Below are 13,968 nucleotides of genomic sequence, written 5' to 3'. Positions count from 1 at the left end.
GATAGGACTTGATTTGGAAAGTCACACACCTGTCTATATGAGACCTCACAGCTCACAGTGCCTGTCAGACCAAATGAGAATCATGAGGTCAAAGGAACTGGCCAATGCACAGATCTAGCCAAGGTTACAACAGAATTTCTGCAGTACTCAAAGTTCCTAGGAGCACAGTGGCCTCCAAAATCCTTAAATGGAAGAAGTTTGGGACCACCAGAAGTCTTCCTAGTCCTGGCCGTCCAGCCAAACTGAGCACTTGTGGGAAAAGAGCCTTGGTCTGAGGTGAAGAACCACCCCAAGATCACTGTGGCTGAGCTCCAGAGATGCAGTAGGGAGATGGGCGAAAGTTCCACAAAGTCAACTATCACTGCAGCCCTCCACCAGTCTGGCCTTTATGGCAGAGTAGCCCAACGGAAGCCTCTCCTCAGTGCAAGACCTATAAAAGCCTGCATAGAGTTTGCTAAAAAAAACACATGAAGGACTCCCAGACTATGAAAAAACAGATTCTCTGGTCTGATGAGACGCAGATAGACCTTTTTGGTGAAAATTCTAAGCGGTATGTGTGGAGAAAACCAAACACTGCTCATCACCTGCCCAATACAATACCAATAGTGAAACATGGTGGTGGCAGCATCATGCTATTAGGGTGTTTTACAGCTGCAGGGACAGGACGACTGGTTGTCATTGAAGGAAACATGAATGAGGCCAATTACAGAGATATCCTGGATAGGATTGCTCGATCCGATCATGTAAAATCGGAATTATACCGATTTTCACTATGATCGGAATTCCGAATACCGATTTCGATCTTTGAATGTGATCGGAAATCGGAAGTGCATTTTTTTTTTTTTTGCACAATGCTTGTGATTGACACATGAACCACCCAATGAAGAGCCTGTGAAGTGTGGGCACATCCTGAAACGCTAGTAGGCATTTTATCTACTGGCATGACTGTGATTGGCTGTGATGGGGCTCTATTAAAAGGCTGGCGCCGCCATTTTGTGTTCACTCTGCTGTGAATTCAGTTAGGGAGAGCTTGTCTCTGTCATGAGAGAGAGAGCGAAAATATTGTCTCTATTAGCGTTTTTGTCCTATCTTTTTAACACCTCCAGTGTTAAAGCACCTTCACTGACTGTGCTTCACTACCCTGTGCTTTTTTTCTTAAGACCTGCACAGAGTTCTGAGGAGCCAGCAGCGTCACTGTGCAGAATACACTGGTCTGCTTACTGCATTCTCTGCAGATTGCAGCGCCTGTTTTTTGCTGTTTCAGCACACCATCCACCAATCATTTATTTTGTTCGGACTGCAGCCGTTGAGAATTGGATAGAGGGAACAAAAGTTATTTAGTTGGGTGATCCTATATCTCTTATTTTGGACTGGGAAGGGGAGAGGTGTGGGAATTAGGAAATATTCTTACCTAGTATTAGCAGAATATTTGTAGCTTCCACTTTTGCACCGTAGATTACGCCCCCACGGTACAGCTGCTACAAAAAAACTCCTAATACTACCACCTGCATTTTGTGTGTGATTGCGCTCTAATTGGAATCACCACAATACTTCCAATTAGTGTCGGTTTACACCTCTGTGCAGCAGTCGAGGTGTAATCACACTACCGTAGTTTTGTTGTGGGATTGTGCCGCCTTGCACATTCTCACCTAGTATTCGCAGAATATTTGTAGAGTCCACTTTTGCACCGTAGATTACGCCCCCACGGTGCAACTGCTACAAAAACTCTGTGATCCTTTCAGATTTTGATAAATGCAGTTCACACAACACCAGTTCATATTCAGCAGATTTTGATAAATACAGTTCACACATCACCAGTTCATATTCATTTAGGCCACACCAGTTTCTATTAAAGATTACGCCAAACTAGATCCAATTAGTGTTTTACACCTGTCTGCAGCTTTACAGGTTTAGGCACACTAAATAGGAGAACTCTTCCGCCCATCTAAGTCTAGAGAGATCAGGAAGGCAGGGAGTAAGGGACATGGCCGCAGTCTCGGAGGTGTTGCAGGGAGAGGATGTGGAGAATCTTTGCCTGCTGTGGGCACAAGTGATTCAGCCACTAGCTATTCCCGGGAACAGTCCTTCACGCGCAGCTTTGTTGGAGGTCGTGGTATCCCATTGCTGGGGGAGGAACAAATTGAAACCGTTGTTGGATGGATGGCAGCTGTGGCATCGACTTCAATTCGTTCCTCATCCCTGAGATACAGAGCACAGGGTCCGCTTGTGTCAGTGTAGAGCACCGCTCTGCTTCTTCACCACCACCTGCCAAATTACCCAGGCAGTTAGAGGGACCAGTACAGGAGCCATCTTTACTTCTGTTTGAAGAATCTGTTGCCTTTCGATCAGGGGGCCAGTCAGGCAGTATTCAACAACAGGAAGAAGAGCTTTTAAGCAGTGATGCCAAACTTTTCTCTCAGAAGAAGAAGAGGCGGGTAACCCTGTGCACACAGTCAGTCGACCACAGTACGCATCAGATGATGATGAAACTCAGGTGACATTAGCTGGTGCGTCCTGTAATATACAAACGACATGGGAGGAGCAATCGTCTGAGGTGTTCGAAGAGGGTCCAACAGATGATATCCTTGATCCATCATGGTGTGAGGGACAGCAAAGTGGTGGTAGCAGCTCAGAGGAAGAGATTCCCACAACAGTACAGCAGCAGAGGGCCAAAAAAGGGAGTAGAGTGTGGGGCGAGAGTTGGTTGCCTGTAGCCTCCACTTCATCACCCGGAAGAAGCAGGACCAACGCAAAAACTAGTGCAAGAGGTGCTCCAAAGAGATGTGGTGCCTGGGCCTTTTTTGACCAAGTTGCCGGTGACATTACAACAGTCAGATGCAATCTGTGTCATCTAACTCTGAAGCGAGGGAAAAACGTCCACAACCTCAATACCACCAATATGTTGAGGCATTTGAGGAACAAGCACGTTGGAGTGGACAAGTCACATAAAAAATCTTGTGCAACCTGAAGCTCCATGTGCCACCTCTTCCACTAACGTTGTAGCTTGTTCCTCCCAGGAGAGAAAGGGAACGTCCTCCTGCAGTAGTGTACAGACAGCCATCGTCACTGTCACACCGCCACTAACCTCACAATCCCGGTTTTCCTCACAGTCCCATTCTAGCCTGCAGCCATCCGTTCCACAGTTATGGGCTCGAAAAAGGAAATTTCCGGTAAGCCACCCCAGCGCACGGCCCTCAATGCTAGCATTCCAAACTGCTGGCCCTTGAAGTGCTATCATTCAGGCTGGTGGACACTGACACCATTTGCAACCTTGTGGCATTGGCAGTCCCACAATACTGTGTTCCTAGCCGCCACTATTTTAGTCAAAAATCCGCCTCTGCCCTGCAACACCACGTGGAGAAAAAAATTAAGCGTGCGCTACTTAACACCATCAGCGGCAAGGTCCACCTGACCACCGATGCGTGGACCAGTAAGCACTGTCAGGGATGCTGCATTTCCCTCACTGCCCATTGAGTAAATGTTGTGGAGCTTGGTACAGAAGTGGATAGTGGCACTGCGCAGGTCCTGCCAACGATTGCAGGACTTTTGTCCGTTCGCATTGCCTGTTCCTCCTACTCCACTTCCTCAGATTCCTCCGCACAGCAGTTGGCACCATCTACATTCACAAGTATTGGTGAACCGTCCACTGACATGACCAAGTTGAGCACTGCCGTGGCCAAACGTCAACAGGTCGTGTTGAAATTAATTAGTTTGGAGGATACAAGCCACACTGCAGAGTTGCTGTGGAATGCCATCAAGCAGCAGAGCGACCAGTGGTTTGGGCTGCTCAAGCTCCAGCCAGGTATGGTGGTGTGTGATAATGGGCGAAACCTGGTGGCAGCTCTGGGTGTTGCCAATATGACGCACATCCCGTGCCTGGCACATGTGTTAAGTTTGGTCGTGCAGAGTTTTCTTATAAGCTATCCGGATCTTGAAGATCTTCTGCACAAGGTCCTTGGCGAGTGTGCTCACTTGCGCCGTTCGAGCATACAAAATGCGCTCATTGCAGCTCTGCAGCGAAGATTTAACCTGCCTGAACACCGCCTCATATGCGATGTCCACACTAGGTGGAATTCCACGTTGCATATGCTGGAGAGGTTGTGTGTAGCAGGCAGTAATGGAATTCCAGCTGCATCAGGCACAAACGAGTCGCACAACTCGCCGGCCACACTTCACATGTGTCGAGTGGGCTTACTTGAAGGACATCTGCTGTGTTTTGCGGCCCTTTCATGATTCCACTCTCATGTCGAGCACGGATGATGCCATAGTCAGCATCACTGTACCCCTCATATGCCTCCTTGAAAAAACTGTTGGGGATCAGGTATGCAGTTTTGGAGGAGGAGGAACAAATGCTGACAATGACTTCTGTATCGGGACAGTCTACCGACAGCTCTACGGGTGGGTTGTTAGCCAGGCAACACGGCAACTCACAAAGGTCCAGACAGGGAACACTTTTTGATGAAGAAGAGGAGGAAGAATTGGAGGAGGAAGTAGTATGGCCAGAGGAGGGTGGTACACCACACACTGGTAGTCGTTATTTACAGCGAGGATGGGGGGATGCAGAGGAGACAGAGCAGCACGCCTCAAGCAGGGGGCAGTGGGGCGTGGCCATTTGGCAGTCTGCAACACATGAGTGATTTCATGCTGCAGTGCCTTCGAAACGACCGCCGTATCGCTCGCATTCTCAACACTGATGATTACTGGGTGGCCAGCCTCCTGGATCCTCGCTACCGGGACCACCTACAAACCCTGATAACACCGTTGAACCGGGATCGTAAAATGCAAGAGTTCCAAGATACACTGGTACATTCGATGATGTCCTCATTTCCACCTGAGGGGACTACTTTGAGTGTTTCACATGTCAGCTCAGTGCCTCCAGGACTGGGAGGAAGCTGTCCACAGAGCAGGAGCACCAGAACCAAAGAACCAGATACCAGAAGACCAGGAAAAAAAAGAATAAGCAGAATGATAAAATGCAGAAGAAGAAAAAAATAAGTCTAAACAGAAGACGGCGAAACAGTGTATGGGGGTGAGTCCATTCCTCCTCGTGGTACCCCTGGAGACTCCCTGCTGCTGCGGGGCAAGCTGAACACTGATCCCTCCCGGTGAGAGTCCCCTGAGACAGGCCTCCCGGAAGGTGTATTTTTTCAAATGTCGCTAAACCATACAAAGTTCTTATATTTAAACCTACTCCGACACAACAGAGGAATAGGGCAAGCAAAATTTTATTTTATTTTTTTAACAATAAACACATTTTCTTAAAAAAAGCTATCAGAATGAGCTATTTAAGAAAGAAGGATGAAAGGTAACAAAAAAAATGAAATTAATAGTGGGTAGAACCTGGTACCATTTATTGTACCCAGGGCAAGGAACAGCAAACATGGCATCAATGCTGCTGCCGCGGAATGATGTGCAGACAAAAATGTAGGCTGGACTCTTGCTACAGCGCACTCTATTTTGGATTGTGGTGCGCAGCTTTAGATCTCTTCAACATTTTTATTGACTGTGGCGACTGGGCGTTAGCTGTAGACTAGAGCCTTCGAGCATCTTGTCGTGTGCGACATGGGTCAGAAAGATGTTGGTGTGATTTCGGGTCTTCAGTATCTATAGTGAATTTTGTGGTTTTCCCCGCTGGTTTCAGTGTATGGCCTCCCTGCATCTCAGGCGTAGATTGTAGCGGAAGCGACAGACAATCATGTAATAACTATTTTTACCCTTGATCTTAGCGGAAAAAAGAGCGAAGCAGGCACCTCAGCCTGGGAGATCCATAGGCGTGATAATGGTATCTACAACGCCGTGCCCACCATTGAAGAATAAAATGAAATGAATGAAGAAAAAGTAAATTCCAAAGAGTTTGCCAAGCATTACGTTATTATTTTGACCCGTAGACCAAATGTGCCCATTATAACCGCTATTCATACTAAAAACATTACTTGTGCCCATTATTATTTGATTTCTCTGGCTCCGCTGCCTCCGATTACCAATTCTACATGTTATTTTGGCGTTTTTATTCATTTAGAAAACACCACAATGTAAAATAGGTGTTTTAGGAATGCCGATTTTTTTTTTTTTTTTTTTTTTTTATCCCCATTGACTTCAATGAGAATCGGAATTCCCGATCGCCGATTTTCAAGTGTGATCGGACCAATCCTTTCCGATCCGATTTTTATGGTGATCGATCAACCCTTATCCTGGATGAAAACCTCTTCCAGAGTGCTCTGGACCTCACACTTGGCCGAAGGTTCACCTTCCAACAAGACAATGACCCTAAGCACACAGCGAAAATAACAAAGGAGTGGCTTCAGAACAACTCTGTGACCATTCTTGACTGGCCCAGCCAAAGCCCTGACCTAAACCCAACTGAGCATCTCTGGAGAGCTCTGAAAATGGCTGTCCACCAACGTTCGCCATCCAACCTGACGGAACTGGAGAGGATATGCAAGGAAGAATGGCAGAGGATCCCCAAATCCAGGTGTGAAAGACCTCCCAAGAAGACTCATGGCTCTACTAGCTCAAAAGGCTGCTTCTACTCAATACTGAGCAAAGGGTCTGAACACTTATTTATGATCATGTGATATTTTGGTTTTTCTTAATAAATTTGCAAACATTTCTACCTTTTTTTTTTTTTTTTTTTTTCAGTCAAGGTGGGGTGCAGAGTGTACATTAATGAGAAAAAAATGAAGTTTTTAGAATTTGCTAAATGGCTACAATGAAACTGAAGAATTTAAAGGTGTCTGAATACTTTCCGTAACCACTGTATATATAGCTATACACTGTTTATCTAAATATATGTAGTATGTAATGTCAATAGCTATGTTTTCTTTATGGATATATTTTTTTTATGATAACACTTTTCTCCTTTCTAATGCTTTACCTGCAGCCTCCCTCATTGGCAGGACTGCCATGAGCTTTGGAGTAAGAAGCGGAGAAGACAGCGGCAAAGTGGCATTGTTATAGAAGAGCCTCCTGCCATTAAGGCTCCACGAAAGGAAAGTGTGACTGCTCCTTCAGCAGACCCTATAATAAACAGTAGCCCCGCACCCCCTGAACCTATGAAGGCTGAGATTAGTACAGCAGACTCTGGTGAGTACTCTTATGTAAATCTGTGGACGACATGATGGTAAAATTTTGTCTGATTTTGTCTTCAGGAAACTTGGCTTCTTTGGATGTGGTCCAAATGCAATTTAAAATGTTAAGTTACTTAAAGACAATTGCATTTATAAAATATTGTCCTTTTCCTTTCTAGCTGTTTTGGTGGATATTACACAGCAGCTAAATCAGAGTGAACTGGCTATCCTGCTAAATCTACTCCAAAGTCAAACAGATCTCAGTGTTGCCCAGATATCCCAGCTCCTTAACATTCAGGCCAACCCAGACATGCAGCTACAACTGGATGCGCTTAACCAATCTATCACTGCAATGACTACCACTCCTGCACCAGTCCAGACAGTGGAGCTCCAGAAAGAAAATCCAGCCCAAGAACAAGCAGAAGTGGAGGGGCTGTCAACTCAGGGAGATGTGCAGAACGTCTTAGCTGTCCTTTTGAGCCAGTTCATCAAACCTCAGGAGGTGGTGCAAGCCCCTGGGGAAAGCAATGGAGAACAGAGCAGCGTAAATCCACCTGTACAGTTAAGACCAGAGGAAGAAGAGGAGAGCGCGGTGTTGGAGGAGGATGACGCAGGTAAATTCTGCTCACCCTGAGTCACCCGTCTTATCCACACTGAATTTACAAGTAGGCACGGCAGGGCCTTATTTTTAATAACTGAGGAGACTGTGAAGACCTGGTGTATAAAACATCTGTCTTTGCACTCTGTAGTTTTCTATGCAACAGGGAGAGGCTTTCTAGCTTATTGAGTGGAGAACCCAGAGACCTCACACTCGTGTATTTTGGTTTATAATAAACTGTAAAATTTAAACCATTCTCTTTTAATCTTTTTATTTGCACCATTTATTGCACCTTGAAAGATTGAACTGTAGATGGCATATGTATAATGGAGTTAATAAATCCTAACTTCATATCGCTTGTGTATTGCACAATTACATCCATTTTCTTTCACCCCTCCCCTCCTTTCTTCTATTACTTCACCTATCATTGGCATAAATAATATGAGCTAACCTCTCATCTCGTTCCGGTCTTTCACCCCCATTCGGTAGCGTTCACACTTGACCTGCACAGTATACAAACACTTCAATTACATTTGCCAAAAAGATTAATAATAAAGTATCCTGTAAAATATCCCTGTGATTAGCTGTTAACTGCAGGCCCTGCTTCTTAAAGAATTGGCTATTGCCAGTAGGAAGCTCTAGCAGGCCAAACCTTGCCCATACAGTCGCCACTGTCTGGGTGAGTGAAGGCCTCTTTTGCTGCTTTCCACCCTAATAGTGGGACCCAGCTTTGTGATACCTAGAAGATTTAGTCGGGCGCATAGGAGTTGAGATTGTGAAGCAGTGAGTACTGCCGTTAAGGAGTTAATGCAAACATGAGCATCCATTGTACATCACACAGTTTTGTATTAATATACAGTAATGTTTCTTTTCTTTTTAACATACCGTATATACTCGAGTATAAGCCAACCCGAGTATACGCCGACCCCCCCTAATTTTACCACAAAAAACTGGGAAAACTTAATGACTCGAGTATAAGCCTAGGATGGGAAATGCAGCAGCTACCAGTAAATGTCAAAAGTAAAAATGGATACCAATAAAAGTAAAATTAATTGAGACATCAGTAGGTTGTGTTTTTGAATATCCATATTGAATCAAGAGTCCCATATAATGCTCCATAAAGTTTATGATGGCCCCATAAGATGCTCCATATTAAAATATGCCCCATATAATCCTGAATAAAGGTTAATAATGGCCCCATAAGATGCTCCATAGACAAATTTGCCCAATATAATGCTGCACAAACGTTATGGCCCCATAAGATACTCCATACAGACATTTGCCCCATACAATGCTGCACAAACGTTAATTATGGCCCCATAAGATGATGCACAAATGTTATGGCCCCATAAGATACTCCATACAGACATTTGCCCCATACAATGCTGCACAAACGTTAATTATGGCCCCATAAGATGATGCACAAATGTTATGGCCCCATAAGATACTCCATACAGACATTTGCCCCATACAATGCTGCACAAACGTTAATTATGGCCCCATAAGATGCTCCATAAAGATATTTGCCCCATGTAGTGCTGCACAAACGTTATGGCCCTATAAGATGCTCCATACAGACACTTGCCCCATTTGCTGTTGCTGCGATTAAAAAAAAAAAAATCACATGCTCACCTCTCCATCGCTCAGGCCCCCGGCACTTGCAATATTCACCTGACTTCGTTCCGGCGCCGCTCCATCTTCAGCGTCTTCTGCACCGACGTTCAGGCAGAGGGCGCGCACTAACCACGTCATCGCGCCCTCTGACCTGCGCGTCACTGCAGAAGACGCTAAAGACGGAGCGGCGCCAGAACGAGGAGCAGGTGAGTATAACGGGGAGGGGAGCGCTGCGTGATATTCACCTGCTCCTGGCGCTGTGCAGTCCCTGCTTCCCGGCACCGCAGCTTCTTCCTGTACTGAGCGGTCACTGTTACCGCTCATTACAGTAATGAATATGCGGCTCCACCCCTATGGGAGGTGGAGCAGCATATTCATTACTGTAATGAGCGGTACCATGTGACCGCTCAGTACAAGAAGAAGCTGCCGTCGCCAGGGATAAGACGTGCAGGGACTGCGTAAGGAGCAGGTGAGTATAATTAGACAGCCCCGCTCCCCCTCCCCTGCCGACCCCTGGGTATGACTCGAGTATAAGGCTACTTTCACACTAGCGTCGTACGACGCACGTCGCAACGCGTCATTTTGCAGGATGCGTTTTTTCTGCAAAGTTGTCTGCAGGATGTTTTTTCTCCATAGGCTTGTATTAGCGACGCATTGCCACACGTCGAAACCGTCGTGCGACGGTTGCGTCGTGTTGTGGCGGACCGTCGGCACCAAAAAACGTTGAATTTAACGTTTTTTGGTGCGTTGTCCGCCATTTCCGACCGCATGCGCGCTGAAACTCTGCCCCCTTCTCCTCGGAGCTCACAATGGGGCAGCGGATGCGTTGTAAAACTGCATCCGCTGCCCCCGTTGTGCTGCGCTTTCACAGCATGCGTCGGTACGTTGCCACGACACATTGTGTCGTGCGTCATATGACGCTAGTGTGAAAGTAGCCTAAGCCGAGAGGGGGACTTTCAGCCCAAAAAAATGGGCTGAAAATCTCGGCTTATACTTGAGTACATACGGTATGTGCATTGTAGGTAAGTGTTAAGTCCATAAGTTTTGTTAAGGATTTTTTTGCTATCTGTGACTCATGAAACTACCGTATTTTTTGGACTATAAGACGCACCGGACCATAAGACGCACCCCAAATTTGGGGTGAAAATTGCAGAAAAAAAGATTTTTTATAAGATGGGGGTCCGTCTTATTGTCCGAATTTACAGTATCTTACCTGAGGGCTGGCGGTGGCAGAGCAGGGTCACAGGAGGCAAGGTGTCGGCAGAGGTGGGGTGATGCTGGGATGAGGAGGTGCTGGGATGAGGAGGTGCTGGGATGAGGAGGTGCTGGGATGAGGAGGTGCAGTGAGAGGTATGGCGTGAGAGGGGTCCCAGGCTTACCGTGCAGGCAATGCAGGCTTATCGTGGCGGCAGAGGTGCGGTGGCAGAGGTGCAGCGGCAGAGGAGGCGCAGTAAGCGGGGTCCCTTTCCCCGGTATGGTGACTCAGCAGCCCGGTAAGCAGCAGAGCCGGGTGAATCCTGTTGTTATCGGTGGGCGCGGCCATCTTCCTGAGGCCGCGCGTGTGCAGGTGAAGCCCTCTGCTTCCCGGGGCTTCAGGAAAATGGCCGTGGGAGGCCGCGCGTGCGCAAATGGAGATCGCGGCGGCCATTTTCCTGAAGCCCCGGGAAGCAGAGCGCTCCATCTGCGCACGCGCGGCCTCGGGAAAATGGCCACCACCACCGATGACAACAGGATTCACCTGGCTCTGCTGCATACCGGGCTGCTGCATCACCTCACCGGAGAAAGGGACCCCGCTTACTGCACCTCCTCTGCCGCCGCACCTCTGCCACCGCACCTCTGCCACCGCACCTCTGCCACCGCACCTCTGCCACCGCACCTCTGCCACCGCACCTCTGCCGCCACGGTAAGCCTGCATTGCGACTATTAGACGCACCCCCCATTTCCCCCCCTTTTTTGGGGGGGAAAAAGTGCGTCTTGTAGTCCGAAAAATACGGTAATTGTGTCTTGGCCAAGTTTTAGATTAATGTGTGACTAACAACATCATTTTCCACTTCTATGTCAAGTTTTTTTTTTTTTTTTTTTTTTTTAATGTAGCGTTAAGAAATTTTCTCCACCTCAACAAACATAGTTTAGTGTGCATGGACGTCTAGATTTGTGCTGGTAGATGGTAACATTTGGAAGCAACAAAACTTCTCACGTGCATTGACTTTACATGAAAATTTGTAGTAAGGTTTATATTTCTCATTAGAACTATATTTCAAGAATATACCATCACCTCTGGTCAATGGTAGTCTAATTAAAGGGTAATTCCATCTCCTCATTAAAGGCAATCTGTCAACATGTGGGAGCAGCAAGATGTAGGGACAGAAAACCTGATTCAAGTGATTTACTTGCTCAGCAGTTTTCTGTATTATCAATACAATCCGTGTTTTATCAGCAGGAGATTATCGCTAGAGGACTGGTTGCCGCTTACCAGACTGTCCATCATCTAATCTGTATTAACCCCTCCAGTGGGGGTCCAACCTCAGGGATGATTACTGATCCGAAGAAAAACTGATCCGTTCGGAAACTGCAGCCTAGCATTTTCCAGTGGCTGGCAGGGCTTCTGTTCAATGATAACTTTATCCTTTAATCAGTGTCAGACCCCACCAGTCATAAAATGATGGCATAGTCTTGTAATTTACAATCACTTTGAGAAGGGGAAGCCCATTTTAAACCCTTCCTTCACTCCTTAATGGGTTACCAGTCCTGATACACTGCAATAGAGAAGAATTTGTATGGTGAAGTTCCCTTGCGGAAGCTTCAATGACTTGCGGGCTGCTTAACGTCTGAAAATTTATGGCCAATCTGCAAATGTTTCTGCAAAGCTTGTTTAGGAATGTCTTTGCAGAGTCTGCAGCCACAAGGATTATGCAGCTGCAGGAACAGGAACCCGGCTGTAAGTAATGGCTGGGACTCCCAATAGCCTTCATAATTGCTGTATACACATTACTGAACAAGTTTTGTTTATTCTCCAATATAGGAAGTACTGACAGTGCTTACACTTCCTGGCCCAGTAATCATGTGATCACCGGGAGGGAACAGTCTCTGCAGGGTCCTAGCAGACACAGATCTGCTCTGCAATGTACAAGGAAAATTAGCAATATTAATAATAGTATGTAAATGTTAAAACACCCAAAGATCTTTAATGAACTTTTAGAGGGTGAGGGCTCAATGTACGAAATAAATGGGAAAAAAATAACAATTTAAAGGGAACCTGTCACCCCGAAAATCGCGGGTGAGGTAAGCCCACCGGCATCAGGGGCTTATCTACAGCATTCTGTAATGCTGTAGATAAGCCCCCGATGTTACCTGAAAGAGGAGAAAAAGACGTTAGATTATACTCACCCAGGGGCGGTCCCGCTGCTGGTCCGGTCGGATGGGCGTCTCAGGTCCGCTGCGGCGCCTCCTATCTTCATTCCAAGACGTCCTCTTCTGATCTTCAGCCACGGCTCAGGCGCAGGCGTACTTTGTCTGCCCTGTTGAGGGCAGAACAAAGTACTGCAGTGCGCAGGCGCCGGAAAGGTCAGAGGCCCAGCGCCTGCACACTGCAGTACTTTGCTCTGCCCTCAACAGGGCAGACAAAGTACGCCTGCGCCTGAGCCGTGGCTGAAGATCAGAAGAGGACGTCTTGGAATGAAGATGGGAGGCGCCGCAGCGGACCTGAGACGCCCATCTGACCTGACCAGCAGCGGGACCGCCCCTGGGTGAGTATAAGCGAACGTCTTTTTCTCCTCTTTCAGGTAACATCGGGGGCTTATCTACAGCATTACAGAATGCTATAGATAAGCCCCTGATGCCGGTGGGCTTACCTCACCCGCGATTTTCGGGGTGACAGGTTCCCTTTAAAAAAAAGCCACTGCCAGTCCAAATCAATGTTAAAAATTGACTAACTTTTTATTTATATTTTTCCTTGATATCTGCATAAAATATAAATAAAAAATGACTTCACACATATTGCAAAAAAAAACAAAAATTATTTCAATAACCGAACAAAAAAAAATATTTTCTTCTCCCAGAGCTTCTTAAAGTGCACTTATGAAAAAAATAAAAACTGTAAAATAAGGCTGGGCATGAAGGGGAAATGGCTCCCAGTGTTGTACTGGTTAAAAAAATAAACAGCTCCTTGTGAGTAATTATATAATAAAAAAATGATTTTTAGACTATAAAGTGTACAGCATAAAAGTAATAGTACCAGCATTGCGTTTTTTAACTTTTAATTTTTTTATTTCTGCCTCCCAAATAATTAGTTCTGCATACTAATATACTAGTTCTGTAAAAAAAAAAAAAAAAAAAAAAAAAATCACTGCTGAAAACAAGCCTTTATACAGGTATGTCAGTCTAAAACAAAAAACGTTAACTCTTTTGCAATGTGAATATTAAAAAAAAAAAAAAAACGGTTTACCCTAGTGATGTGGTCTGGCATACTGACAAGTAATGTACTGGTCTTAGGGGGTGACGTTAAGTATAAGATTTGCTACATCACAATAATGCCAATAATTGGAAAGTGAGTATTGTAAGAATTCATGGAGAATTTAGAACTTTCCAAGCTCATTTGTTGCTTGGGGTAAAACAAATAGATTTTTCTTTGATAATGGGCAGGACACCTAGCTCACATAGTGCTCAGAGTGGAAGTGATGACGACCGGTT

The 13,968-nt window shown here is 46.0% G+C and overlaps 1 protein-coding gene across 1 annotated transcript in view; it reads left to right on the top strand.

The window, feature by feature from the left end:
• The window catches only part of CDK12 (cyclin dependent kinase 12), a 94,073-nt gene that overhangs the window by 75,495 nt on the left and 4,610 nt on the right, over positions 1 to 13,968 (top strand). Inside the window, exons 12-13 of the mRNA XM_069751667.1 lie at positions 6,881 to 7,083; positions 7,247 to 7,681. Coding sequence (XP_069607768.1) covers positions 6,881 to 7,083; positions 7,247 to 7,681 — 638 coding nt within the window. The remainder of the gene's footprint in view (positions 1 to 6,880; positions 7,084 to 7,246; positions 7,682 to 13,968) is intronic.

This window comes from Ranitomeya imitator, chromosome 2, assembly GCF_032444005.1.
Source record: "Ranitomeya imitator isolate aRanImi1 chromosome 2, aRanImi1.pri, whole genome shotgun sequence".
Lineage (NCBI taxonomy): Eukaryota > Metazoa > Chordata > Amphibia > Anura > Dendrobatidae > Ranitomeya > Ranitomeya imitator.
The sequence above is the reverse complement of the archived record's forward strand: the minus strand, read 5'-3'. Positions and strand labels throughout refer to the sequence as shown.